The 27,718-nt window shown below is 40.4% G+C and overlaps 1 protein-coding gene across 1 annotated transcript; it reads right to left on the bottom strand.

Moving 5' to 3' along the window:
• Nucleotides 1-503: 503 nt before the first annotated feature.
• SLC5A6 (solute carrier family 5 member 6) lies at nucleotides 504-27,643 on the bottom strand. Its single transcript, XM_070946749.1, has 16 exons — nucleotides 27,546-27,643; nucleotides 17,099-17,705; nucleotides 14,472-14,537; nucleotides 12,837-12,888; nucleotides 12,519-12,586; nucleotides 12,194-12,348; nucleotides 11,907-12,047; nucleotides 11,411-11,540; nucleotides 10,907-10,995; nucleotides 10,693-10,805; nucleotides 10,525-10,592; nucleotides 8,014-8,100; nucleotides 6,311-6,483; nucleotides 4,309-4,412; nucleotides 3,346-3,467; nucleotides 504-1,515 (listed from the first exon to the last, which is right to left on the bottom strand). The coding sequence occupies exons 2-16, from the start codon at nucleotides 17,426-17,428 to the stop codon at nucleotides 1,339-1,341; spliced, it is 1,875 nt and encodes a 624-aa protein (XP_070802850.1). The 5' UTR covers nucleotides 17,429-17,705; nucleotides 27,546-27,643; the 3' UTR covers nucleotides 504-1,338.
• Nucleotides 27,644-27,718: the final 75 nt, after the last annotated feature.

The following is a 27,718-nucleotide window of genomic DNA, read 5'->3' as shown; positions in this document are numbered from 1 at the left end:
TAAAAATAACAATTGGGTTTTGTTAGGATTTAGTGTATAAAGTGGTCCTGAGGTACATTCATAGCAATGCAAAAAGTGGGCAGAAGGGCAACTCTTCAACTAACTACGGCAGCTCCAGAGAATGAAGTCTCGGTGGAAGGCATGGCATCTGAAAGATGCAGCTTTCCCAATGTCCTTCCACCTTGAAATGGATCCATCCAGAATTCTCACTGCTTTGCCTTTTCTTAGAAATTCTGCCTAGGAAGCTTCTCTCCACATTGCAATGGATGCCACTAATTCGGTGCAGAGCTTCAAAAAGATATTTCTTACCAGGAGATAAAATATGTGTGATGCTCAAAGAATAGAAATGAGTGCAGTAGTAGAACCTCACTTGCAGCCCTTCTTTGTGGTATTTATTAAGCACAGTGACTCCTCCCCCTGAGATGGAAAAAAGGGGATGGAGAAAGCTGGAGGCAAGTGAGATGACAAACTTTGCAAACTGCAAATATGAAGCAACAAACATAAACAATAATCGTTTTTACTAACCACAAAAATAATTGCTGAGTATCAGAAAGACAACTATTAGGAAAATAGACATTTCTCACAGACATAAATTACAGAGTACAGAAACAGAACAAACTGGCTTTCAGGCAAAGCCTTAAAGACAAGAGAAGTCACATTTTTTGTGGCAAGAAACACCAGGAACATATGAATGCCTATGCTCCCAAAATATCCCCACAAAAGTGCTAGACTTAGGAATGGATCCATGAAGGCTCTCCTGTCCCTGCTGGTTGGACTTGTGGAGAGCCTGTATTGGCTAGTTCCAGCCCTTCCTTTGGTAGCTTGATGCTGCAAGACATTTCAAGGGACAGAGGGATGGGACTGGGATCCCAATAGCAGCTTGATCCTATTGTAAGGTCAAATGGCTTTTTTTGATGAGCCCCACTTTACACCTGACAAAAGGTATAAATACAGGTAGAAAAAAGAGATCTAAACTTTAATGATGATAATAGGGGCAATAAACCATGGAAACCCCACCCATGGCTCATTGGACATGAAGTGTCCAATGGGGGAAGAAGTACCTAGCCATCTCTCAGAGAAATTGGCACATGCACATAAGATGGAAAGAGCAGGAGAAAAAGCTTGGAAAAAACATTCCACAAACATTGTCCAAAAGGGATAGACTGACTGGCCTGACAACCATCCAAGGTTCTATAAGAGAACTCAGGATTCAGTAGTTGATATGCCAAGACGACAAGGAGTTGGAATGTTTTTAGTACCAGGAATTCTAGGATTCCTCACCTGGATCAGAACAGATCCCTGCTGTGCCTCCCCACTAGTATCTTTGTTCCATACAGTTCACAGGGCAGTCTCCTGAAAGACATAAGTATGAGTTCCATCTACCCTGGGGAATCCTTCAGATGCTTCAACTTCTTCTGTATTGACTCCCAAAGACAGGCCTTTTGTCAATCCATTTGCTACACCATTGTTGATTTTCTCCACTCCCAAAGAGGTTGGCTCTGAGCAATTAGCATCCTTTAAAAAAATTAGAAAGCAAAGATCAACTATCCTCAAGGCTTCTGGAACACTGCTTTTTAACACACTAGTATCGTAACGTTCCCACTGCACTATCATACCTCATCCTCCAACTTGTACAAAACTATTTTAAAAATCCCTGCCACAGAGAAATTGCAGGAATTGATCAAATATGAAGAAACAAAGCTAAAGACAAGCAGAGACTAAACAATGAGGTATGCAGCCACTAAATCCAAGAGGTTACGGGATCCGAAAAGAGTTTGCTGGAAAGGAGGAGGCTCTGAGGAAATAGGAATTGCTGGAAGATTCAAGAGAAGAGTTTGCTGGGATGGGTGGAGGGAGGGAATGATCTAAATTTAATGAGTTAATTGGAATTAGTTGGAATTTTATTGGTCTGAAAGTGAACTTTCAAGTATGCATGCTAAGAGAAAGTTAAAAAAAAGATATATTAGAATGTTTTAATTTTGGATATGTTTTTAAAGAAAAGCTTAGTGTTTTAAAATGGATGAAAAATATTTTCCCTTTAAGGTTAAAGAATCTGTAAGAATGCAGTGAATTTTGTTAATATAAATGGTGATAATTTAGAGATTATTAAGTGCAAATAGAAATATATATTAATTCAACAGCAAGGAAGATATAGCAGTAATGGTTAAATTGATTGTTCTATTCAAAGAGGAGAATATAAGTTTTTTATTTGAATATCACTTCTGGACTTTGTGCTTGTGATGAAAAAAAAAATGAAAGTTGATTTTGCCGATTAGATAGATTTGTTGTTATAGAAATGGCCATTTATATACTAATGTGTAAAAGTAAAAAGTTGAGGTGGTAATGTTATCATACTGTGCTAAATAGAGTCAGAAGTCAATGCCTTTTTCTTTCTTCCCTTATACCTCATATTTTCTTTTCACTCTTTTTCCTTCCCTTAATTTCCTATTTTTCTTTGTATTTTATACATTGATAAAAAAATAAATAAAAGTTCTAAAATTAAAAATGCAAAAATGAGGAGATAGGAATTGCTGGAGGATTCAAGAGAAGAGTTTGCTGGGATGGTCAATACAGAAAGGCTGCATGATCAGGAGAGCACTACAGTATGCTGGAGAAGAGACAGCCTATCCTGAATGGAGCACAGAAAAAATGAAGAAGGAAACCAGGTGAGGAACAGGAGATGTTGTCCAAGCTACCAAGGAAAATTCATTTTTGGACAGAACCCCCTTTTTTGGGAAAAGCTGTCTTAGGAAACTCCCAGAAAATTATCTTTGCTTGTCCTCATACAGCAAAGCTGGCTGAGGAATTCTGGGAGTTGAAGTCCACAAGTCTTAAAGTTGCCAAGGTTGGAGACCCCTGCTCTAAAGCTTTTCTGCAATGAGTGCTTTATTTAACCTTCAGTCCACTAACGGGGTCATGTGGAAGAAAAATACTGCATTGTATTCAGGACTCCAAAGGAGAGGGCATCCCAGGCACATCACTTCTACAGCCCACATTCTAATAAATTGATGCTTTGTAATTACTTTATTTCCTAGTAGGGAAACCCAACTGACAGCCATTTTCTGGGAGCATCCACAGCGTTTTCAAAATTCCAAATGTATCCATCAACACACCAAATGCCTGGGTCCCTGAGCCTAATTTTAATCAAGTCTCTGCTCAATGCAACATCTGAAATGACAGAATCCTCATTAGTGGCCATCCAGCCTCTGCTTAAATGCTCTCTCAGCATTTGACTGCCAAATTGTGCTTAAATGATAGGATGTTTCTCTTAATGTGGAACTAAGATTTGCTCCTCCATAATGGCCACTGTTCCTTGTCTTCTGGGTTAACAAACTTAAATCTCACCTCTGCAGGGTCACGTACTCCACAACGGAGCATTTTGTGGTACTTTGCAGGCAAACAGCAAAGTAATCGCGGCAGCACTAGAAAAATGGTTTTGGGATTTACATCCCTCCCACGTGTTGGGCCTGTGAGAGAAAAAAGATGGCGTTAGCAAGGGATATGAGGGGAAGCAGAAACCTTGTAGGGCAGTTCCTGCTGAGTCCAGGAGTAGCATTAGTAAGGTTATCAGGAATGGGGAGCAACTCTTTGCAGAACTTAGATTTACATCTCCTACCAAGGAAAACAAAGAACCCTAATATTCCTGGTGTCAACTCATAAAGCATTCCAGGCCTGCTCTCGAGTTGCCATAGGCCTCATAACCCTCACACCTGGGTAAGGACTAAATAGAATGCTATCCCAAGGCAATCTAACTTTGTAAGACAAGATTTAGGCAACCTAGTTTCCTTTGATGCTTTCGATTTCTATTCCCATCAGGTTCAGTGACATGACCAATGGTAAGAATTTGTGGGAGTTGTAGATCAGCTAGGTGGAAGACATTAGCTTTCCTATAACGAGGTGCACTGACTGGAAGACCAAACCCTTCTTCTTTGCTTTTTAAGCCATCTCTTAGCACTGTAAACATTTGACTTCGATCTTTACCAATATCAAAACCTGATTTTATTCATTTTATTTATTCCTGACATTTGCATCCTTTCTTTTCATAAGCAGTTGTGGCAGTTTACACATGGAAATAAAAGGAGATACTTCCTCACTCTTTTCAAGTTCTCCACTCTGCAGATGTAATGATACTATGTAAAATGATGGCAAGCTATGTTTGAATATCCAAGATCAATTTCCCAGCAAGACCTATTCTTGATGGCCTCTCCATGCAAGTTGCATGTATATACGTATAGCCATATATACTTGGGGATTATTTATGTTCTGGATGGTAGTTCTAGATCCTATGTATTTAAACATGTTACATACCAGTGAGAAGACTGACTAGCAGTCCTACCACAATAACTGTGGTAGAGTTGTGTGCGCTGTACCACATGTATGATAAATTGTAAAACTTCCGCAACCCTGTCAGCCTAGAAAAAATTCAAAGAAATACATGTCAAGAGCTATTCCATTCAAACATCTCCTCAGACTAAGTGGTGGAACAAAGCCAGAATCCCAAAGAGGCAGTTCCACAAGCTTCTTTTAGGTTATACAGTAATCACTGTATTCTCCCAGTTCCATTGCAGCCCGATTTTCTGTCCCTCAAGAATTAATGTCCCAAAACAAACATTTGAGCAGCAATTAGCTCAAAGAAGGCAGGTTGATTTAGAAATGCAGTAGGGGAGCAGAAAACATGCTCAATGAAAGTCACATAGAGTTAACAAAAAATGAGAAAGAAGCTCAAAAGGAACAGATCTATCAGTGGCTGTTAGCTAAAGTGATAGATGCAGTCTCCAAGTTGAGAAATGTTTTGAAACCAATTATTGCAGAGCAAATACATGAGAGACCACTGGTCCATCTTATCGCTGAACTTTTCTCAGTTGGCGATTGTGAAAAACAAGATGTTGGATTAGATTACTCTTTAATCTGGACAACTGCAACTTTTAATAGCATGTTCCAATTCTTACAATGATCTTATAAAATTGCCATCGCTAACACTTATATATTACAAGAAAAGCAGTCAAAGGCTGCCTTTCCTCCATAAAGTTTGATCAATGCAATTGTCTTCCAGATCTCCTCATTTGATTCTGGCCTCTCGAGCCTGAGGGTAAGTGGATAGTAATTATGATAAAGATGGTAAAAGAGATGTTTAACCCTAATTCATGATACTTTCACTTATACAAGTCCCCCCTAAGGAACTTTTCATTGTTCTGTTCTGTTATTCTGTTAAATGCAATTCCATATTGATGATTTATTATCTTGGTATTATGCTGCCTATAAAGCTTTATAAATAAATAGCTAAGGAGGGTTTGAAACCAGGAACTATGCTGCTCACAAGGCTCTTTCTCTAAGCAAGTTATATAGTGTTTAATTATTGCTCATAAATGGACAGCCTAACAATTATAGAAGAAAATAATAAAAATGATCCACTGAAAAGAAAAGATTAATAAATGGACTTGAGAGGAAGAAATATAGGAAGAGAAAGAGATGATAACAAGAACTAGAAAGAATTAGCTAGAGAATGATTAAGAAACATCCAATATTTGCAAGCACCTCCAAAAGTGGAAACATAGCTTGGAGAAGTTAAAAAAAAAGTTACTTTTTGTAAAGTGCAAATACGTTTAGGGTCAGGGCTAGTCTGAACCTATCAAAATTCAAGCATTCACTAGTATAAACATGATTTTAGGGGAGGAATAAGAGCATTGCTGAAAATCCAAGAGGAACATGTCTTGCAATTTATACGGCATAAGCACAGGACAGCTAAACATCTTGCGGAGGCAATGTTTCAGTTAAACAAACATTGGATAATGTTCTGAATTGTGAATAAGTCAATACTTGAAGTACTTGCTAAAAAAATGAAGCAGGGCAAGGTGAGAACTTTCTCTTGGAGAAGGATCAAAAGGCAAGTAGGTTCAGGCTGTGACCATTGATGAAACTTATTGAGTAACATTTTGGAGAGGAATCTCTTCCCTACATGTCCTAAACAATTGCTTCTCAAAGCAAGGCTTGTTCTATTACCACTATCTTAACAAAACAATATGGACGTCTTCTCATCCGAAAAGCGAAACATCCTCAAAAGAAAAAACAAGAAAGTCCAGTTGCCTCCTGAAAAAGCACCTTTGGGACAACTATGACCTGGATGACTGAGAATCTCTATAGACTTAGTTAAAACAATATAGAATTCTGCAGTGAACCACCTAAGATTCCTGGAGTCAGGCATACCCTACTTGACAGGAATTGAGAATGAAAGTTGGACTTTGCAGCATGTTCCCAACCTGTTACTTCAGCCCAGAAGATGTTGGACCACAGAACATCTTTCTTGTTTTACCTTTCTGGAGCTGTTGTTGAGGTCAACAATGTTGTCATGACAGCAGTAGTTAGATTCCCATCAGTTGCTAAAACAGTAGGATCAGGAGACACAGACTGGTAGTTGATAACCATGTTCCCAATGCCCACCCAAAATGCCATGGCCAGCCCAGCAATTAATCCAACTACAGCACCCTGTGGAGAAACAAGGAGTAAAGTATGAGGGGTTTTTCCACATGCATAAAAAGGCTTATTCCCCAAAAGGTCTGAACATAAACTGGCTGGGTTCACCCACCATAGCAGGTTGAATCTACTGCAATCCCTAAATAAATCCTATGAAACAGTGGCAGATGATCAAAAGAATTAAAAATTGCCCTGGTTAAATAATAATAATAATAATAATAATAATAATAATTTTATTTTTATACCGCCCTTCTCCCGAAGGACTCAGGGCGGTGTACAGCCTGTTTAAAAACACAAACAAAACAACAATATAAAATTTAAAATAATTAAATAAAGTGGCTCAGATTTAAAACCCCAATAAATTTAAATATCCCAATTTAAAAGCTATTGTGTTGTTAGTCCGGCCTGGCGGAATAATAGGGTCTTCAGTGCGCAGCGAAACGCCCGGAGGTCGGAGATCTTACGAATTTCCGGGGGCAGTTCGTTCCACAGGGATGGGGCTCCCACAGAGAAGGCCCTCCCCCTGGGCGCCGCCAGTCGACATAACTTGGTTGACGGCACCCTGAGGAGACCCTCTCTGTGGGAACGGACTGGTCGGTGGGAGGCTATTGGTGGCAGGAGACGGTCTCGGAGGTACCCGAGTCCTATGCCATGGAGTGCTTTAAAGGTGGTAACTAACACCTTGAATCGCACCCGGAAGACCACTGGGAGCCAGTGCAGCTCGCGCAGGAGGGGTGTCACATGGGCACAACGAGTTGTGCCCATAACCACCCGCGCGGCAGCATTCTGGACCAGTTGGAGCCTCCGAGTGCTCTTCAAGGGGAGCCCCATGTAGAGAGCATTACAATAGTCCAATCGGGAAGTAACAAGGGCATGAGTGACCGTGCGTAGTGGGTAGTGGGTAGCCATCTTCATCAGTTTCCTTGAGGAGGCTGGCAAAGTCCTGGTTTATTTTTTACAGTTAAAAAAAACTAAAAATAAACACCAATGATAACCAAATCAGATAGCAAAGACATTCGCCTTCTGTCCTCTTTTCTCCCTTCAGGAGCTGAAAACAAACAAAAAATAATAGAATGTTCCCAGACAAACTGTATTTTATAGGGCTGCTCTAGGCTCTTGCTTCTGTGATCAGCAGCTGGGACAGAAGGTGAACATCCTCTGTAAAGATGACACAGATCATTGAGACAGGGCAGTTTCATCCAAGCCAACTCCAGCTAGATGAATACTGATCTTCTCTTGCCCCATTGCTGACTCAACTTTTTTTCTTTGCATCACATACTAACTTCGTTTTTGAGTAGTAGCAAACAGTAGCAAACAGCAAATACTTCCCTGAGTATATCAGTTGTTTGTGCATAATACACACCAAAGTCAGAACTTCTGTAAGCTTGTTTCTTTGGCAATACTACTAGAAACCTGTCTTGCCACCATCCTCCATCAGATGTATTGCCAGGTGAAGGGTACATGTATGTGCGTGTGTATGCCGAATCTGACATTGGGCATAGGTATGAGGATCTGCCCAGCGGCTGGGATAACAACACTTACCACAGAGTTGGCACAAGGAAAGAACATGCCCAGGCAGAATAGTCCCAGCAGTGGTCCTCCCACCATGCCAAAGATGCTGATGGCAGCCTTAGAAGAGGGGGAAAAAAGGAGGAGTCTGATTTGGGGGTTTTCCCATGAAAAACTGCCTTCTGCTGAATCAGATAATTGGTCTATCTAGTGCTGCCTGCAGATGCTCCTTACTGAATCTGGGAATTGCATGAAACACAGATAACTGAGCTACCGCTTCCCTTTACTGCTTATCCTCAGTAAATATGATAAGGTATCTGAAGTACAGAAATGCTATACTTTTGTTAAAATAAGCAAATCCAGTCTGGCCCAGAGTTCTAATGGCTGAGTCAGAAAAATTGTTCAATGCACAATGTTTTGATAGGGCATCAGGAAGAATAAACTCCCTCCTTACCTCCTGACAATTCTGGCAACTAATATCACCGGAGAGCTCTATTTGATTAAGATGCATTTGGTGCATTTGATGTCATCTATGGTCCATACAGCAACCTTCCCCATGTTAGGTGCCCTCCAAATACACGGAACTTCAATTTTCAGAACTCTCAAGCATGGCCCTGCTGGTTAAGGGTTACCCCTAACAAATTTTGGGAAACCATCTTTATACAGTGGCAGCTACACAGACAGAGAAGGCAGAATTATAATTTCCCAGGTAAAATATCGATTTGGCACACTGGGCACAAATGTAGTTAATTTGTGGTGACTGCACTGAAAAAAAGTATGTAATGTAATTTGTAAAATATGTTAAACAATGTAATTTGCTACACTTGCATTATATCTTTGGGATAGAGTCCTCCATACCTTTTAATTGCCACAGATTTTGCAAGCACTTGCTATGTGGCAATAGGCTCATGCTGCTGTAGTTCTTTCCCAAAGTTGCCAGAAAGTAGATTGTAAAGATGTGGTTGGGCAATTCAGGGAATAGCAACAGAGGAGGAGGAAGAAAAAGATGAAGAGCATCAAGTAGCTGGCCAGTTGTTCAGCCCCTAGGTCCTTCATGTCAACCCAGAAAGGGCCAAGGGGGGGCGAAAGGCAAAGAAGAGCAAGACTAAAAGTAAAAGAGAACGAAAAAATAAAAAAGGAAGTAACAAAGGAAGGCAAAAGAAAAGAAGAAATATGGGAGGGAGGGGCAAGGATTATGTTCTGAGAAGAAAAAGGGGGCCTGGAAGATTGACTTGTTACTTTGACAAGATACTGCCTATCAGCATCCAAGAGGAAAAATCAGTGAAGAATATATTATTTTAAAAAAGCAGATGACAGGGCTAAAATGCTTCTCTCCTTTCTGAGATAATGATCTGGGACTGCATTACAATAAAATCCTTTTGATGAAGAAGCCAGAGTTTAGTTTGATTCTACACTGCAGATGATATCACCAACAACAGAAGGCCAACAGAGAAAAAACATCATACTCTTTGACAGATGCCTAAAACTGAAAGCGATTGTTTCCAAAGACAGTTTCCACAGTTCTCTTTATCAAGATTTCTTAAGAAGAAGAAGAGATTAGGATTACAATAATCCTATTATTTGGAGAACAAATTTATCCATATGTACATTAAGGTGAAGATGTTTTAATTTTATTTCTACGCCTTATGATCCAATGAGGAGACAGGTCTTTTCAATTATAATGGGAGTTATCTTAACAAAGATAGATTATGGGGACAGATACAGTGCAAGTTGCTATAGAAGGAACACATCCTTTAAAATTATAAAAGCAAGCTTGCTCTCCAAAGGGGCATTGTCTACTGTTGAGTTAGTTAATTTTATTATTTGTTAACAGACATTCTACCCTGTTCTGAGGATTTAATTTGCTTTATATTATTAGGTTGGAACTTTAACATTCTAAAAATGTTTAAGAACTACAATTTCGTAGAGCTACCACAAAGAAAAACGCTGTCAATTTTACATTTTTGTATCTATGAAAAAAATATGCCTTTCATATTGTTTTATATCTTTTTGCCATGATTGGTCACAGACTGCAATAAAGTATATACATATTGATAATGGAGAATTTTGCAGATGGCCGATTATGTAACCTTTATCAGTCTGTGAACCATAATTACAAAAGGCTTCCTTCACTCACAAAAAAGAAAACTACAGAAAATCTCATATCCCAGGGAAACAACCACATTTCTGTAACACCTTCAAAGCAATGAACTGCTTTGAAGTCATTGAGATGACCTTGGAGAAGGCATCCAGAAGCCATCAGAACAACAAGAGCAGAAGAAGCAGGTGTTAAGGGGTGGGGGGTGGGGGAGAAAGTATTAAAAAAAAAGACTGGGTCCCTCCTGACTTCCTGGATTATAACAAAGAGAGAGAAAATACAGGCAGACTTGCATGTATCTATTACTATAGCCTAATCTCAGTAAAGCATAATTCTAGTCTTCCTGATCGGGTCTACCTTGTAAAGCTGACAATTCATAATGCCACCTATCTTTTGGGGAGACACCTCTTCTCCACATGCTTTCCTGTCTAATGATCACTCCTTACCTGTAGCACTGGACCCATCATGGAGGAGATATAAGCCATGCCCAGGCAGAGAAGACCATAGGCCAGAGCTGGGAAGAGAAAATATCAAGACAGTGGAGCCAAACTGAATGCTGGCAAGTAGAGGATGCCCTAAGACTGCATTTGACCACTTTGACAGGCATCACTCACCTAACAATTTGGAGTAGAGTGTGGCACGACTCTCAGGAATGTTGGCCACATATGGGCGAATCAGGTCCTCCATGGTCACTGTTGCCAGTGAATTGAAGGCTGAAGAGATGGTGCTGTTGAGATGAGAGGATTGAGACAGATAGGAGGACTATGTAAACCAGGCCCCCTTACATCAAGCCCAGATCCTAGGTCCAAAAAGGAAAGGAGGGCTTACCTTAGGGAGCCACTGAAGAGACAAGCTACAAAGAGACCAGGCAAGCCAGGCACATCTTGAAGCACATCCATCACAAAGTAGAGGACCATCTGCAAAAAGGAGGATGTCGGGTGAGAAAAAAAGACGAAAGGACAGAGGATCAGATCGGTGCAAAGGACTGCCACAGGCATTGTGCGATGCAAAGCAAGCAAGCAAAACGTTTCCAGGAGCGCACACAAGTGAAAGGACATCGCAAAGTACCTGAAGATATCACTGTTACCCATCATCAGATTTCAGGGTGAACACATTCACTTTTCATCATGCATGGATTTCTGCCAGTCTCTGTGAAACAAGACATTTTCTCTTCCCCGTTAGGCTGGAGGTCTGCATGCACATGTGTGAATATGGGAATGGAAGGAAGACACCCTTCAGCAAGTGCAGAAAAGAAGGCTTGAGTAAGAGAATAACGTAAGCCTTGTTGCACATGCTAGCTCCAAATTGTGCACATGTAAGAATTTGGTCAACCTGATCAGGTGAAGCGTTGAGCTGCTCCTGTGTCAATTGATGGTCTTGGTAGTAAGCAAACATGACTAAGCCAGTGAGGCAGCTGAGGCAGAGCACAATTTGCTGGCAAGGGAACACTGCATAGCAGGACCTAAAGGGAACAAGAAAAGAAGAGACAGTGTTAATTTAACTAGTTACACTTTTCAACTCAGCCTTCCATCCTTTCTAAGGTAGGTGAAATGAGGACCCAGTTTGTGGGGGCAATAAGCTGACTTTGTATAAAATATACAAAAGAATGAAGGCTATTGCTTAAAGAGTCTCCGGAGAAGGGCGGCATATAAATCAAATTTAAAAAAAAAAAAAAAAAAACATCTGCTTTCTCTTGGCTAAATGTATCATCTTCCCATCCCAAGTCCTGGTTCCATACTCAGCCAAGCGAAGCATCTACAGAGCTTCTTGAGACACCCAGCACGGTAATTCCCCAACCCTCCCAGTAGCCCACAAGTGTCACACTCACAACACAGCCTGGCGCTCTGAACGGGAGCTTAGATACCGTTGGACTTGAGCCTGGTTTACCCCATAGAGAGCCAACATCATGAATACGCCCCCAAAAGCCAGAGTCCAAAAGGTGTGTCGTTCAAAAGGGTCAGGATTCAGACTATTGAAGAGAAAAGTCAAGGGTCATAGGAACATCAGGCATGTGTATGCACATGAACTAAATTGCTTGCAGCTAGGGGAGCACAAACATGAGTGCTCTTCAGTTACTGCTCTGTAAACAGGAAAGAAAACTTGTCCCTCACTTACTCAATGCCTGATATCTTGCCCTTCTCATCAGCCAGCTGCCAAACACGACCTATGCCGCCAACCTTAATAGTACCCACTACAATCACAGCCACCTGTCCTGCAAACATGACAAATGTCTGGAACACGTCTGTCCAGATCACAGCTTTGAGTCCACCCTACAAAGAGAAAGAATCTGCTGTCAATAAGGGTAGCAAGATGAAAATAGTGAGAATTTGGAATCCTCACAACACAGAAGCTAGATCTTCACAAAGGACAAATAGCAAGGAGTTGGGGTGATATAAGGGGAAAAACTGTCCCATCCCTTTTTCTTCAAGAGATTACTCACCAGGGCAGTATAGAGGGTACAGACGATGCCTATGGTCAGCACTGAAGCCCAGATGTCAAAATTGGTCACTGCAACCAAGAAAGAACTGTCAGGGAAGGGTCTAATTGCTGAAAGCCTCTTCCCAGCAAGCTAGAAATGTTCCTCATCTGTTCACATTGAGGCCAAACCAGGCTTTTGGGTCAACGAGTGCTAGCTTTCTTTGAGCAGATCTTTGTCCCAAATTCGTAGCTCAGAAGAACTTCCTACCCTAAATTCCCATTGTGAAAATGGATCATCATGTTCCTCATTGGACCCTCAAGAATGTGGCACTTTACTCACCTGCATTGAGAGCCAAGGCTGGGGCATAGAGGACCACTCCCATGTATATCACCTATGGGGACAAAATCAGTACCAATGTTGCTGGACCACAGCTGGCTCTATGACCCTCAGGTCAGAGGAAGGTAGAAGGAAAGACAAATAAGGAGACCCATGTCTATTGCCTTCTCCTTCCAATACCTACATAAGTTCTTTATTCAAATAATATTCAAGGTGTATCTTCCCCTGAGATTTAGAGAGAGGAGAGGGAAAAACAGACCGCAGGGACCATTTAAAATATATTATTGTGTAATGTACTTTAATGCAATTTTTCCATCAAATAATCTTACTTTTTGCCCTCACAAGAGCCGTGCAATTATTTGACTGAAAAAGTGACCTGCCCTAGAATTTTAGTGAGAGATTTTAGGAGTTGTTAAATTATGCTATGAAGGACTTACTATGTAATGTTTACCTACTCTCTACCTCAAAATGTCAGAAAATGGTTGTCATTTCGTAACAATTATACTTTGAGCATTCTTCAAATGCCATAAAAGAGAGATTTAAAAAAACCATATGCTGCGCTACAGTTACAAGTTAGCAATAGCAATACCACTTAGACTTACAGTATTTTTCAGAGTATAAGATGCACCTTTTTCCCCCCTAAAAGGGGGTGAAAATTTAGGTGTGTCTTATACACCGAATGTAGCCCCATCCACCCACTGGCCCCCACCCTTTGGCCTCTGCCTCCCAGCAGTTACCTCCTTGCAGCAAGCAGCAAGAAGAAATAGCTCCTTTCTGCTTCAGCACAGCCTACTTAGCACAAGTTGATTGGATTGACCTCCCGACTCTCAGCTGTTTTGCTCTCAGCTGTTTTGCACGGGCCTCTGCTGCTTGCTGCAAGGAGGTAAATTGCTGGGAGGCAGAGGCAGATTTCTTTTTCTTATTTTCCTCACCAAAAAAGGTAGGTGTGTCTTATAGTCTGGTGCGTCTTATACTCCAAAAAATATGGTATATACCAACCCATAGTGTTTTACAGCACTCTATGAGCGGTCTACAGAGTCAGCCTATTGCCTCCAACAAACTGGGTCCTCATTTTACCAACCTCGAAAGAATGGAAGGCTGAGTCAACCTTGAGCCGGTCAGGATCGGACTCCTGGCTGTGGGCAGAGTTAACCTGCGATACTGCATTCTAATCACTGCACCACCATAGCGCCTTTTATTTATTGCTCACCTCACCTCTGTTTATTTGTAAAAATAATGAAGGTGGATTACAAATAAAATAAACAAAGTGACCTTCACAGCAAGGCAGATTTGAATCCACATATTCCCTATACTGTAGAGCATAAGACAACAGGAAGAGGATGAGGCCTTGGTACTCCAGAAAGAGTTTGATGAAGCCAAAAATGTCACAAGGAAATAAAGTTTGATATCTGGACTCAAAAAATGTGCAGGAGTGTCATTTGAATAGGGTAGGAAGCCTATCCTTGGTTAGAGATGCAAATGAATTTACAAAGCGAAGAGAGAAATAAGGAATCAGGAGATGAGGGGGGAAAGAGCCAAAACACACACTTAGACAGGAAATCTAGCACCTAGATCAAAAAAGGAGGAAAATATTGTTCTCATTGCCCAAAAAACAATGTAGATAAATTCTGTACTTACCATCTGGAAGATGAAGGTGGCTGTTCCACATAGTCTCACCACCTTGTTGAAACGCAGCTCCAGATACTGGGAGGGCAAACAGAACAGGCAAAATGATGAAGTTGTGGAAAGGCAGGTAGATGCAACCCTAATAAACTTATCTTGGTCAAGACTTTGGCTCCGTGGAAAACAAGGTAAGATCAAAACACAGGTGCTCATCAGTGATCAAATGCCTAAACTTCTTGGGGGAAGGGATATAACTATTTCTCCTGACATTCTTCCTAGCCCATGCTAAAATTTTGCCATTTGGTGCAGATGCTATTGCTCCACATTTGTCTTCCAACCCAAATTACAGTTTACTTCTTTTGATATTCTCTACCTAGAGGGAGAGGGAGATGGGATAGAATAGTAGGGTATCTATATTTGGATTAGGTTTGTGAAGATGGGAAAGGGAGTAAGTTTGTCTTTAGACATACAGCCCATGGCATCCTTCCCCAGGCTGAACTCTGCTTTCAGTCTAAAGACAATGTTTTCAATCAGGATTTCAGTTATTTTAAACATTTTCTGTCATCATGGTATCCAAAGCAAGTGGAAAAGTACAAAAGCTATTCAACTTAAAAGCTATGTGCAAATGAATTGATGTCTTGTTTGGGGAAAATTAAATTAGTAGTGTTCAACTTAGAACAGATTGCAAGGAAAAGACTAGAACTGAAAGTTTTTTTACACTGCTGCTTTTACACTATAATTTTCAATTTTTCCCTTTTGTAAGGTACACTATCCAGAGTCATAAACTGCGAGAGGCAGTTTAATAAATCATTTAATTAGGTACATTTTTGATTACCGGTATCTGCCATCAAGCTAGTGTTGATTCTTATTAACCATACAGATAGACCTTCAAATAATTAATTAAATAACTTCCTACAAGCCTGTTCATATCAAGAGGTCAAATAGCAAAATGTACAAACATTGGGTCCAAAGATGAGTTCTTAAATAATAAACTCAATCCCAAACCTGTCCATATTTGTTTTCTTTTTCCTTTTGAGCTGCTTTGACAATAGGGATAAAGAAAACTCCATTGCAAATAGGGAATCTGCAGTATTTGGCCCGGAACCTGCTATTTCCTAGGACAGGGGTCTGCAATCTTAAACACTCAAAGAGCCATTTGGACTCGTTTCCTACAGAAAAGAAAACACTGGGAGCCACAAAACCCTTCCCGTGCCTGACAATTTCTTGAGCGGCCACAAAACTAGTATATGTAGTTGAATTAAATGTTCTGTTTTCTTCTGAAACTTTTCTTTTCTTGGATTTATCCATGGTTGGCCTACCGGGGGTTGAAAAGCTCAATAAATTGCGTGCTCAGGTTGCTGACCCCTGCCCTAGGAAAACTGGAGGAGCTGCTGCTGCTTTGCTTGGTTTAAGAACCAATTATGGTTCTGTAATATTAGGCAAAGTAACATTCGAGGTAGCAATCTTCAAACTTGTAGGATCTACTTTTTTAAAAAAAATGAAGATTACTGAGTTCCACCAACCAAAGAACACAGCTGGATACAAAATAATGGCTCAGGGAACAGAGCCTCACACTTAATGAATTTCAGGAATCTGATTGTCTAACTCTTAATACAAAAGTCCAAAAACGATCATAACCATTTTAAAAGCAACCAACTTATATTCTTATTCTCACTAATAATTATGGCAAATATATTATAGGTATAGTAGTTCTAGGAAGAAGCAAAATTGTCATCATTTTTTAAGAATCAAGACCCATTTTATAGTTTGGCAAGTTTCACATGTAATTTGGCCATAAAACGGAATAAATTTATGGTATTTGTCATTGCTATATTAAATAAATCTTGCCATAGATGCTTCAGAGCATGCAACGTCTGAATGCAGGACATTATCTATTTGAAACTCCTTAAACTCCTCTAAACCTATCTTTTCTCAGGATCACAAAGCAACTACTGTATGATCTCAAAAAAGCACATGGATACTATAGGGTTGTGATGGCGAACCTATGGCACACGTGCCAGAGGTGGCACGCAGAGCCCTCTCTGTGGGTGCATGCGCCACCGCCAGCTGCTCTTCTGGTTTATGATGCGCACATGCACGCTGTCCAGCTGACCTTTGCGCATGCCGGAGCCCTGGGAATACGAAGATCAGCGCTCCAGGATGGGTTTCTGGTGCATGCCGGGAACCCGAAGACCAGGTGGCCAGCGTGTGCATGTGCACCAGCCAGCTGGTCTTCAGGTTTCCGTGGCTCTGGTGCACGCAAAAACCAGCTGGCTGGCACACATGCACGCACCGGAAACCAGAATAACAGGTGGCCTGGATGCGCATACACACCAACCAGCTGGTCTTCGGGTTTCTGGGGCTGCAGTTTTCGCACGCATGTTCCGGTTTGGGCACTTGGTGCCGAAAAGGTTCACCATCACTGCTTTAGGGAGTTACTGAAAAGCACTATGTTGACATCCCCAGGCAGTCCAAAACATTTAACTTGTATGTTACCTTTTCAAACATTTCTCTCCTTGAGGCAGCTTACAATACTCTAAAAATATTATTTGTTTCTGTAAAGCTAAAAAATTCAATATAATTAAACATGCTGGCACCAATTCTCATATTCTACGTCCATAGAATCCATGCCCAACACTTACCTCATATGTACTGGTAAGTCGCAGGCGATAGAAGATTGGGATGAAGACATGAGCTGGGATAAGAAGGCCCAGAAAATAGGAGCAACCAAGGAACCAGTATTCAGTCCCAAAGCGATAGATTTCAGCGGGGACACCAAGTATGGCTACAGCTGACTGGAAAGTGGCAAGTAATGAAAAAGCCAGAGGTAAGAAGGACATGCTACGATTGGCCAGTAGAAATTCTTGGACGGTGCGCTGCTTCCCACCACTCAGTGCATAGAAGAGTCCTATCCCTGCAGAGAAGACTAGCAGCAGCACAAAAATAGCATAGTCTGCCACAGTAAACTTCATTGTTGGTGTGGTACAATTGCTGACACCTTTGAAAAAGTAGTGGCTGGTGGAAACCGTTGGCGAGTCCAGCTGTTGGAGAGTCCAGCTTGTTAATAACTCTTTTTCATAATGTAGAAGCACCCATCATGGGTCAAATGGCTAAACTGAATTCTACCAGAGCACCAGGCTCTGTTTTGTCCACTGCTGGAAATGCAGACAGCAGCCCATCACCAAAGTGCCAAGCAAGTACTTTAGGTCTGGGATCCTGTTGAGGCTGGCATGATCAAGAAGAGCCAATCTGGAGGAAAGAAAAGAAAATGCAAGTGAATAGAATGCCAGAGCATACAATGTTCAATGAGACATTCATCTTAAATGCCAACAAAAGCTCAGCTTACGCACTGTTCTGACCTTCATTCAGTCACCTCAGAGTCTCAAAACCTAGGACTGAGCAAGGAAAGTTTTCTTGACCTAGCAAGGGTTGGCAGGCTTCCAAGCAGGGTAAATGCTGGCAACCAACTGTAACCCCTTCAAATCAAAAACACTTTTGGCCTTTTGCACAAAGGTCCATCCATCTCCCAACAGCAGAGGCAGGGTGGAGTTGACAACTTGCACACCAGGGGTGAAGGCGTCAGAGCAAAGTACTCAGTCTGGGCAAGCCAAAAACAACAGTCAGAAGAGTCAGCAGGAGATACATTCAACACATTTTTCCTAATAAAATATGCCAGTACACACACCAAGGCAGCCAACTATGACACTAGCAACCCAGATGCTGAAAGATAGATCCAGTAGACCAATTAAGACAACTGGTATTTTGGTGTACCATTTAGTTGCATGTGTGAGATAACTATCTTGAGGTTATAACCCTATCAAATCAAGGCTCCTTGCCCTTGAATGTTTTCTTCTTCCTCCCTCCTTCCCTCCTTTCCTTTCTCTTCCTCCCTTTCTCTCTCTCACACACACAATTCTCAAGCCTCATTCACACAAGCAGAGGAAACAAGAGTGTCTCCTCCTGAACTATATAATACTTTGAAATGCATATTCGAGTTTGCATTACAAAATATTCTTTCCTACAGTGAACCCCCTCTCCATTAGAAAAAAGAACTACTGGTATGAAGGATAAACTAGGACAGTGATGGCTAACCTTTTTGCCGTCGCGTGCCAAAAGCAGGGGGAGCATGGGAGGGTTGCACGCACACGTGCTTACACCCATAATTCAATGGGCTCCACCCCTGTGCATGTGACAACCCCCCCCACGCTCCCCACACTTTTGGCATGTGATGGAATGGTGGGCCCGGTGGGCCCGTTTTTTCGCCCTCTGTAGCGCCTCCAGGGACCGTTTTCGGTCTCCCCAGGCTCCTAGAAAGCTTCTGGAGCCTGGGGAGAGCGAAAAACAGGCCTTCCCCACCCCCCTGTAGGGCCTCTGGAGGCTGGAAACAGCCTGTTTCCCAACTTCCGGTGGGCCCGGAAGGCCCGAAAATCAGCTGGCTGGCACACGATTGCGTGCTGGAGCTGAACTAGGGCAACACTCGCGTGCCCACCGATATGGCTCCATGTGCCACCTGTGGCACGCGTGCCATAGGTTCGCCATCACAGAACTAGGACTTCTACTCCTGACAGATTCCTTTTCTGTGTTCGGAGCTTGGGTGTAGTCTAGAAATGGAGGAAGTTATATTATATATCCGTGATGGCGAACCTATGGCACACGTGCCAGAGGTGGCATGCAGAGCCCTCTCTGCTGGCATGCACACTGTCGCTTCAGGTCAGATCTCCATGGCATTTCTTTCGTGAGCTTGTTTCTCTGCAAACGCCATGCTGCAGGTGTTGGGATGCCCCATCTCCCGCCAGCCAGCTGGTCTTCGGGTCCCTGCTGCGCATGCATGTGTGTCTGTGCATACGCATGTCTGCGCATGTGCACGTTCGCCTTTCAGTTTAGGCATGCGCGGGCATGCAGTTTGGGCACTCAGTGTCTAAAAGGTTTGCCATCACTGTTATATATCCTTTATTCAGAAGATCAATTAATTATAAACAATTAAAACAGGTTCAGCAATAATACTGTAGGCAAAGTTAGCATAGGATAAAAATTATTTCTAGTTTAGAGGCAGATGAATAAATCTCTCCTAAGTCTTTAATATAGAAAGGTTGGCATAAGAACCATGAATATTGTTCCTTTCTTTTCTACAGTTTACACAGCTTATCTCCTTTGTCCACATCTATGGTTGTAGTCACCTGATGTGATTATGTTGAACTGAGTTTTTAACGTTGCTTTTAAAATGCTGTATGCTTGCTGTTTCTATTTTAATATTTTAATTGTTTTGGTTGCTTTTAATTGTTGCAAACGATCCAGAATCATATATGGGACAAGAACAAATCAAATAAATAAAAATTTGTCAACTGCATCTCTCTTCTGGTAATCCCTCCATACTCTTAGTTTTCTGAATATTTTCCTTGTAAGCAAAAAAAAAATCCAATTAAGTTTTACTAGCATTAATAAATTGTGTATAAGCCTACTGCGTCAATCAATATGAATAAGTATTAAATTATGGGAGCCTCCATCTTCAATCTGTATAGCCGTGAAACACAATTACCACAATTACTTCATCTGATAAGTTCCAGAGAAAGAGATGTCAAAAACTTTTATACGCATACTGTATGCTGTAGTTTTTATAACTACGAGAAAATGTATCTTATGTATAAAAAAATGTGTAAAAAAACGACAAGAATGTAATTGCCCTGTTTGAAAAGCCAATTTGTCTCTAGCTTTTATCACTGAGGGACATATGATTGACCTCAGTGGTGTGCAAAATATTTCATCATCCATCATTCCAGTTTCAAAACAGATAAGCAGAGTGCTGTAATTTGGCGCCTACAAAATACTTTCCTTGGAAAAGTAAAGATATGGCAATTAATGCTCTGAAATTACTCTGATGGAGGAAGATGAAAAGGCCTTAACAACAGGCAGGAAAAATAAACATTCTCTTCCATACTGCTTCTTCTATGAATCCCATCACAAAAACCTTTTCTGAATTATTCTGTGAGTCCAGATAGCAGAAGGAGATTGTCTGAAGCCATTCTCCAAAGCCTATTCTTCAGCCAACTTTCACCTGATAGTTCATTAATATGGAAGAGATTTCAATTTCAAGAAAGAAAAGGAACATCCAGAATTTTTTTAAAAAGCCTTCAGCAGAATAAGGACAGAAAAACTGTGATGGAATGTAATCTGGATTCCCAGGAGGGAGGGGTGCATTCCAGAGAGCAAAGAGGGCAGCGTTGGCAGAAAGAGGGTTAAAACAGTTCCTCTCTAGCGCTTCCCAGTTATATCTGTAGTTATTCAGAATTGCTTTAGTCTGGCAAAATTCTGTCTATAGGTGAAGAACAATAAAGGAAAGTATTCTAAAGTAACTCATGTCATTTATGGTTCTTGGGACCTACAAAAAAAACCAGGCAGATTTCTCTCAGCCATTAGCAATCCCTCAGCATCAGTGAAGAAATATGCAGTCAAATGGAACCCAAGCAAGAAATCCTTGAGATGTTGAAGAACGACGTGCAACATTATTGAGACAAAAGCATGGCCTGATCCAGGCTTAGACAACAGCTGCTGAAGGAACCTAGATTGATAAAACAGTGAAAAAAATGACTTTGAGGCAGAAAAAAGTATAAAGCAAAGATAGGAAAGCCTTAAATGTAGGGCTTAACCTATAACCCAAATTTCCTTCTCAGGTAATGTAAGAAAGACCAGGAGAAACAAGAGCTCAGTGTGAAGGGGATACAGGTAGTCCTCAACTTATGACCACAATGGAGCCCAAAATATATGTTGTTAAGTGAGCTTTGCACCATTTTACGATCTTTCTTGCCACAGTTGTTAATGGAATCACTGCAGTTGTTAAGTTAGTAACACAGTTGTTAAGTGAATCTGACTTCCCTGCTGACTTTGCTTGTCAGAAGGTGATCACATGACCCCAGGGCACCGCAACCATTATAAATATGAACCAACTGCCAAACATCCAAATTTTGATCATGGGGAATGCTGCAACGGTCATAATTGTGAAAACACATCATAAGTCCTTTTTTTCAGTGCCGTTGTAACTTTGAACAGTCACTAAACCAGTGGTGGGTTGCTCCCGGTTCGCACTGGTTCTATAGAACTGGCAGTAAAACTGTATCCACTGTATCCATGTTCGTTTGCACCCGGTGAAGCACTGGCGGCTCCAGAGGGGCTGAGAGAAAGTCAGAGACGCCCTAGCTCTCCGCCCGTACTGTTTTATCTGGGAGGCTCCACCCACTGACCCTGACATCATGAAAATGCTTCTGCGTTGGTTTTTCTTGACGCCCAAAAAGCTTTCGATAATCAAAATTTGAAATTTATGATTGAACAATTACAAAATATGCAAATTGGGGAAAAATTTGGAAAAATTATAACAGAAATCTATACCAACCAATCAGCAAAGATAATTATGATGACATAACTGATAAATTTAATATAACAAAAGGAGTCAGACAAGGCTGCCCACTCTCTCCCTTACTGTACATTCTATCATTGGAAATCCTGCTGAAAAAAATTAGAGAAGATCAAGGAATTGAAGATTTAAAGAACAATAGAGAAGAATACAAAGCCCAGGCCTTTGCTGATGACTTAGTGTTTTTGATAGAAAATCCTATGGAATCTATACCTAATCTGTTCCAAAAAATAGAAGAATCTGGAGAAGTGGCCGGGCTAAAAATCAATAAAAGTAAATCGAAACTAATTGTAAAAAACCTTACGGAAACTCAAACAAAAAGAATTGACAGATAATATACAAATCCAAACAAGGAAAAAAATAAAATATCTAGGAATTTGGTTATCCACAAGAACGTCAGCAATTAAAGAAAATAATTATGATAAACTACTAGAACAAACAAAGAAAGATTTAGAAAAATGGGAAAATTTACATATCTCACTCCTAGGAAGAATTTCGGCCATCAAAATGACTATTCTACCTAAATTTTTATATTTGTTTCAGGTTACCCCAATAAAAATAGATAAATCGTTTTTTGAAAAGCTGAATAAAATAACATCTAAATTTATATGGCAAGGGAAAAGACCACGAATAAAATTTAAGCTGCTTCAGGATACAAAAGATAGAGGAGCCGCCTCACTCCCTGACTGGGAGGTATACTATCAAGCAGCAGTACTATCGTGGGTCAAAGATTGGATAGAACTAAAGGATTCTAGAACTTTAACAATTGAGGGACACGAACTCCAAATTGGCTGGCACTCCTTTATGTGGGATGAAAAATACAAAACACATTCATATTTTAAAAGACACACAATAAGAAACTCATTACTACAAATTTGGCTTAAAATTAAAAAACAACATTATATGAAGATACCAAATTGGTTATTGCTGGTAGAATCAATTAGACACCCAAATTTAACAGATAAGACAAAAATAATTAGATATAAAGATATAATTGACTATCAAGGCAAATTAAAGACAAAACAACAATTGGAGACAGATTTACACAGAGAAATAGACTGGTGGACTTACACTCAAATACAATCCAAATACAGAGAACATATAAAAACGTATGAAATTCATAACCAAAAACAAGAAATAGATAAAATTATATTAGACTCAGAAAACAAATTAATTAGTAGAATCTACAAATTTCTTCTACGCTATAAATTGGAAGAAGAGACAGTCAAAGAAACAATGATTAAAAGGGCTCAAAACATCAAACATACAATACCTTTGGAAAAATGGGAAAAGCTTTGACAAGTAAACCTAAAATTAACGAAAGCAGCGGCATACAAGGAAAAACCAACTGAAAATGTTTTATAGGTGGCACATATCTCCAACCAGACTGGCAAAAATACAGCCTAAAAATAGCCCGATCTGTTGGAAGTGTAAAAAGACACAAGGGACCTTCTATCATTTATGGTGGACTTGCCCGGCAGCAAAGAAATTTTGGTCTAACATTAAAAAATGGTTGAAACAAATAACAGAAACACAGATAGAAAAAGAACCAGAAACATTTTTATTAGGAATTTTTAACAAATCATATCCTAAAGATATCAAATATCTCACAATTCACATATTAACAGCTGCAAGAACAACTTACGCAAAAAATTGGAAGCAAGAAAGAACACCAAATGAAACAGAAGTAATAGAAAAAATCTTAGAATGTGCTGAAATGGATAGGTTAACCAAAGAAATACAAGAAAGAGAAGAATAAGATTATTACAAAATATGGAATAATTGGTATAATTGGTTAAAAATGAGAAATAAACAAAAAATATAGGGGGAAATATTACCGATTTTTAAAAAAATGTTATTAGATTAAGGAGAGGTGAAGAAATATACTATAAGTAGAATTGTAGAATGTCACTTTGAAAAAATGCTTAAGAAGAAATCATAATCTTTTTGTGTATATGTTGTATAAATGTTTGTGTATAATGTTATGTCTTTTTTAATATTTATACTCAATAAAAATTTATTTAAAAAAAAATGCTTCTGCGCATGCACGTGAGCAAAGCAAGCAAGCGCGCACGCGGCCCCGTTACAAACCGGTAGTAAAGGTAAGTAGAACCCACCCCTGCACTAAACCAACTGTTGTAAATCGAAGACTATCTGTAATTGCCATCCTTTGAAATCACAGCCTCTGCCCATTAATTATAAGACAATTGCCTTAGCAATTTTGAGCCCCAAATGGTACAGCAGTCCAAACATGGCAGAGACAGACTACAGATTTCTTTTTTATAACTACATTGTGAAGAACTTCACAGGTTCCTTGTATGGGAGAGAATCTGTGGCTTCCGTGGTCTGACTGCAGTACATTTAAGGATACAAGACAGAATTTGCCATCCAGCTATTGTTCTACCAGTCTCTATCAGTAGAAAACAAGCTTTGCCAAGTGTGGATGTTAAAAGTCATAGTGAATTGACTGCAGAACTAGTAGATACCATCCTATCCTTTGTGGAAAACCACAAACAGTGATTCCTCTGCCTGACCCTGAAGCCTCCCCATAGCAATGACAAAATGAAGAAAAACATAACCATATTGTTCCAATATAGTTAATATTTATGTAGCCTGTTCTTCTGGCATTTTAGAATATGAACCAAGTGTTAACAGCTAACTGAATCTTTTGTTATTTTGGCCTTTGGGTACATTCTCATCTAGGCATGATTAATAATTGCTAAGTAAACTGAGATAGGCCTGACCCAGCAGGCATACAATCTATAATGACAAAAGGTGGAGAAAAGAAAGTAGAAGCATAATATGCTAGTAATAGAGAAAAAAATCCAAGTAAATGGAAACGGCTTAGTAGCTTGAAAAATCTTAGGTCCAAATCGCCTCAGTGATCTAGCAGTTCAAGTTTAGCCAAAAATAGACTCCCTTGGAAATTAATGAAGAGTCAGAAAGACTGCAGAGAAATAGATTTATTCTGTAAAGGGCTTTTACTTTGTGCAATCATCAAGAGCTCTTAAATGAGCAAGACCTTTAGAGAAGACAAAAAGAAAATTAGTTTACACAACTGATTTCTCTTCTCTTTATATGAAAGTATCAGCAGGCTTTGATGCTGCAAACAAAATTGGGGAGGGAAAATATCATGAAGGAAAGTATTCTAAACAGAGAAGAACAAGTCTGGAAAATAAGCAGGATCAGTAGCTAATTCTGGCTAGGGATATTGAATGCATAGTTAGTGAGATTAAGGCAATTGCAAAATAGGCAATGGCTTGTTAAGGCTTGCCAACCAAAGACTGAAAGTTTGAGGATCAAGGAGAAAGCACTAAGGAAGGATTCTAGTCATAGGGTGGAAGGAACATCAGAGATCTTCTAGTCCAACCCCCTGCTCAAGGCATGAGACTTAATACCATCCTGGTCAAATGGTTGCCCAGTATTTTTGAAAACCTCCAGTGATGGAGCATGGTGGCGCAGTGGTTAGAATGCAGTATTGCAGGCTAATTTTGCTGACTGTCGACTATCAGCAGTTTGGCAGTTTAATTCTCACCGGCTTCAAGGTTGACAACCTTCCATCCTTCCTAGGTGGATAAAATGAGGACCCAGATTGTTGGGGGCAATATGCTGACTCTGTAAACTGCTTAGAGAGGGCTGTAAAACATGGTGAAGTGGTATATAAGTCTAAGTACTATTGCTATCATAACTCTGAAAGGCAAGCTATTCAATTGATTAATTGTTCTCACGGTCATAAAATTTCTCCTTACTTCTAGGCTTGATCTCTTTTTAACAAGCTTCCACCCATTACTTCTTGTCCTGCCTTTGGTACTATGGAGAAAAAGTCAATCCCCTTTTCTCAGTGGCAGCACCTCAAGTACAAGTTCAATCCCCCTACTCTAAATAAGTTGCTTCAAGAAATCCCTAGATCATTTTGCTCTCTACTAAATTACATATTCTGAGATGGAGAACTGGTTTTCTTCCAAAGACAGCACGTGGCCAGATACATAGCCAACTTGTTTATGTGCAGTTGAAGAATTTCAAGGCAGATGCTCCAGACTGCCCTTCTCAGTAAACTGACCTTCATCCAAGAAAACCCACTTTTTAATCTCACAGCCATAAACACTATTTTAGGTCGATAATGCCAAACCTATGCCCAGTCACACCGCTATAAGTCCACTACACTAGGAATAGCCACATCCTTCTTTAATGTCACATAGCATCTCCAATATTACGGTAGATTAATTGCCTTGATACCCATCGAATTAAGTTCATAGGTTACTTTCACCCATTCTAAGGATAACATAGGCCAAAATACAGAACTTCGACTGGAGACAAGCTGCAAGTTCTTAGTCAAGGGCACTCTGCACAAAACTTTCCATCTACACTGAACATGTCAACAAATTAGGGCATGAGATATGCTGGCTTCCTCTTGAGAAACCTCTATCATTTGCTGACTTAGATAAGAGTGTCCCTTCTCAGAGATTCACTCTCACAATTGCCCTCTGACCAGGAAGCGTCATCTTGCAAGCTCCAAATCACATATAAAGAGGATGGTAATTCATTGGGGAGGATACCAAAGCTCCCTTTTGTTTGTCAAAATTAGGCTACAAGTCTAGCCACCAAATTAAAATCTGGCTCAGCTATATCTCAAGATTTGCAAGATTCTAGGCATTCCATATCAGATGCAATAATTCCAGGCTGATTGCTGGAAGCATTAACAATAAAACTAAAGGTTAAATATTTTGGACACACAATCTGAAGTTTGGGATCAGGGGAGAAGATTATCATTTCAGAAAAATATCAGAAATAATTGTCAGAGATAAGTAGCTAGATCTTATTGATGATACAAACATGAGTTTACAAGAATTCAAAGAAGCAATTACTAACAGGTAATTCTAACAAACTGAAGTTGATCCAGTCACAAAAAGTCACACATGATTGAACACAAACATCATATAGCTTCTCCTCTATATTGTTTGAATTTGAAAAAACTTGCTGGCCACTGAAACCTTACTCTCAATCAACTTCTCCCCTACAAGTTCACTGGATGACTTTGATTTACTGTATATCCTTCTCTAAAATTAAATTACTTTAGAGATATTGCAAGCAAATGTGGAAATCTGCTTCTGTGCTCATCTCTAAAGAAATTACACCCGTTGACACAATTACAGGGACAAACAGGTTACAGATGTAGCAGAGACAATTGGCACTAATCTGAATATGTCTAGTGGCAAGTGTATTTTATGTGTCTTAGGAAAAGTTTGGCATACTAACAGTCTCACCCCATGCGCACCCAGCCAGAAAAGGCAGATAATCCACAGAACGGGAATGACATATATAATTTCTTTAGCCTCAGGGGATCCAGGCAATTGCATAGATTCTCACTTAGGGGTCCACAATATCTTCAGCAAAGCGACCTGCTACCCAACTTTGCCTGGGGCTCCTTGTAGCTGAACGGGAAAACAATGCCTCCCACCTAGATGGAATTCCCAACCTCCCCTCCCCATGGCTCTCTACCTGTGCGAGGAAGCAAAAGGTAGGGGAGGACATACTTAAATTCCCTGCTCATGAGAAACGCTCAAAGAAAAACAGCCCTAAACACGTGTAGCATCTTTGCCTATAATCAGGGAAGTAGCAGGGAAAGCTTTTTCTCTAACACTAAAAAAGCAGCTTCTGGCCGGGGAGGTGTTTCTCCTACTTACCACGAGGCCAGCGATGGATGAGAGGTAACCTCTCCGCAATTCGGCGGTGTAACCACGTGCAGCTCTGCTGCTGCCGACACTTCAGGTTTCACCGCTGGGTTGACATTCCCAAGGACAAGCACCGCCCACTTCGCGCATCAGGATGACATCAAGCCGCCCATGCCGCCTACCGC

Source organism: Pituophis catenifer, unplaced genomic scaffold (genome assembly GCF_029215685.1).
Source record: "Pituophis catenifer annectens isolate HBS135680 unplaced genomic scaffold, rPitCat1.0.hap2 SCAF_1, whole genome shotgun sequence".
Taxonomy (NCBI): Eukaryota; Metazoa; Chordata; class Lepidosauria; order Squamata; family Colubridae; genus Pituophis; species Pituophis catenifer.
Note: the sequence above shows the minus strand (reverse complement) of the source record. Positions and strands in the feature narration are given on the sequence as shown.

Coding starts and splice junctions, on each gene's coding strand:
- SLC5A6 (XM_070946749.1), bottom strand. CDS start 17,428: ATGAAGTTTACTGTGGCAGACTATGCTATTTTTGTGCTGCTGCTAGTC. Junction 10,806..10,906: donor CTCTTCAGTGGCTCCCTAAG/GTAAGCCCTCCT, acceptor TCATCTCAACAG/CACCATCTCTTCAGCCTTCA. Junction 6,484..8,013: donor TTCCTTGTGCCAACTCTGTG/GTAAGTGTTGTT, acceptor GTTTCTCCACAG/GGTGCTGTAGTTGGATTAAT.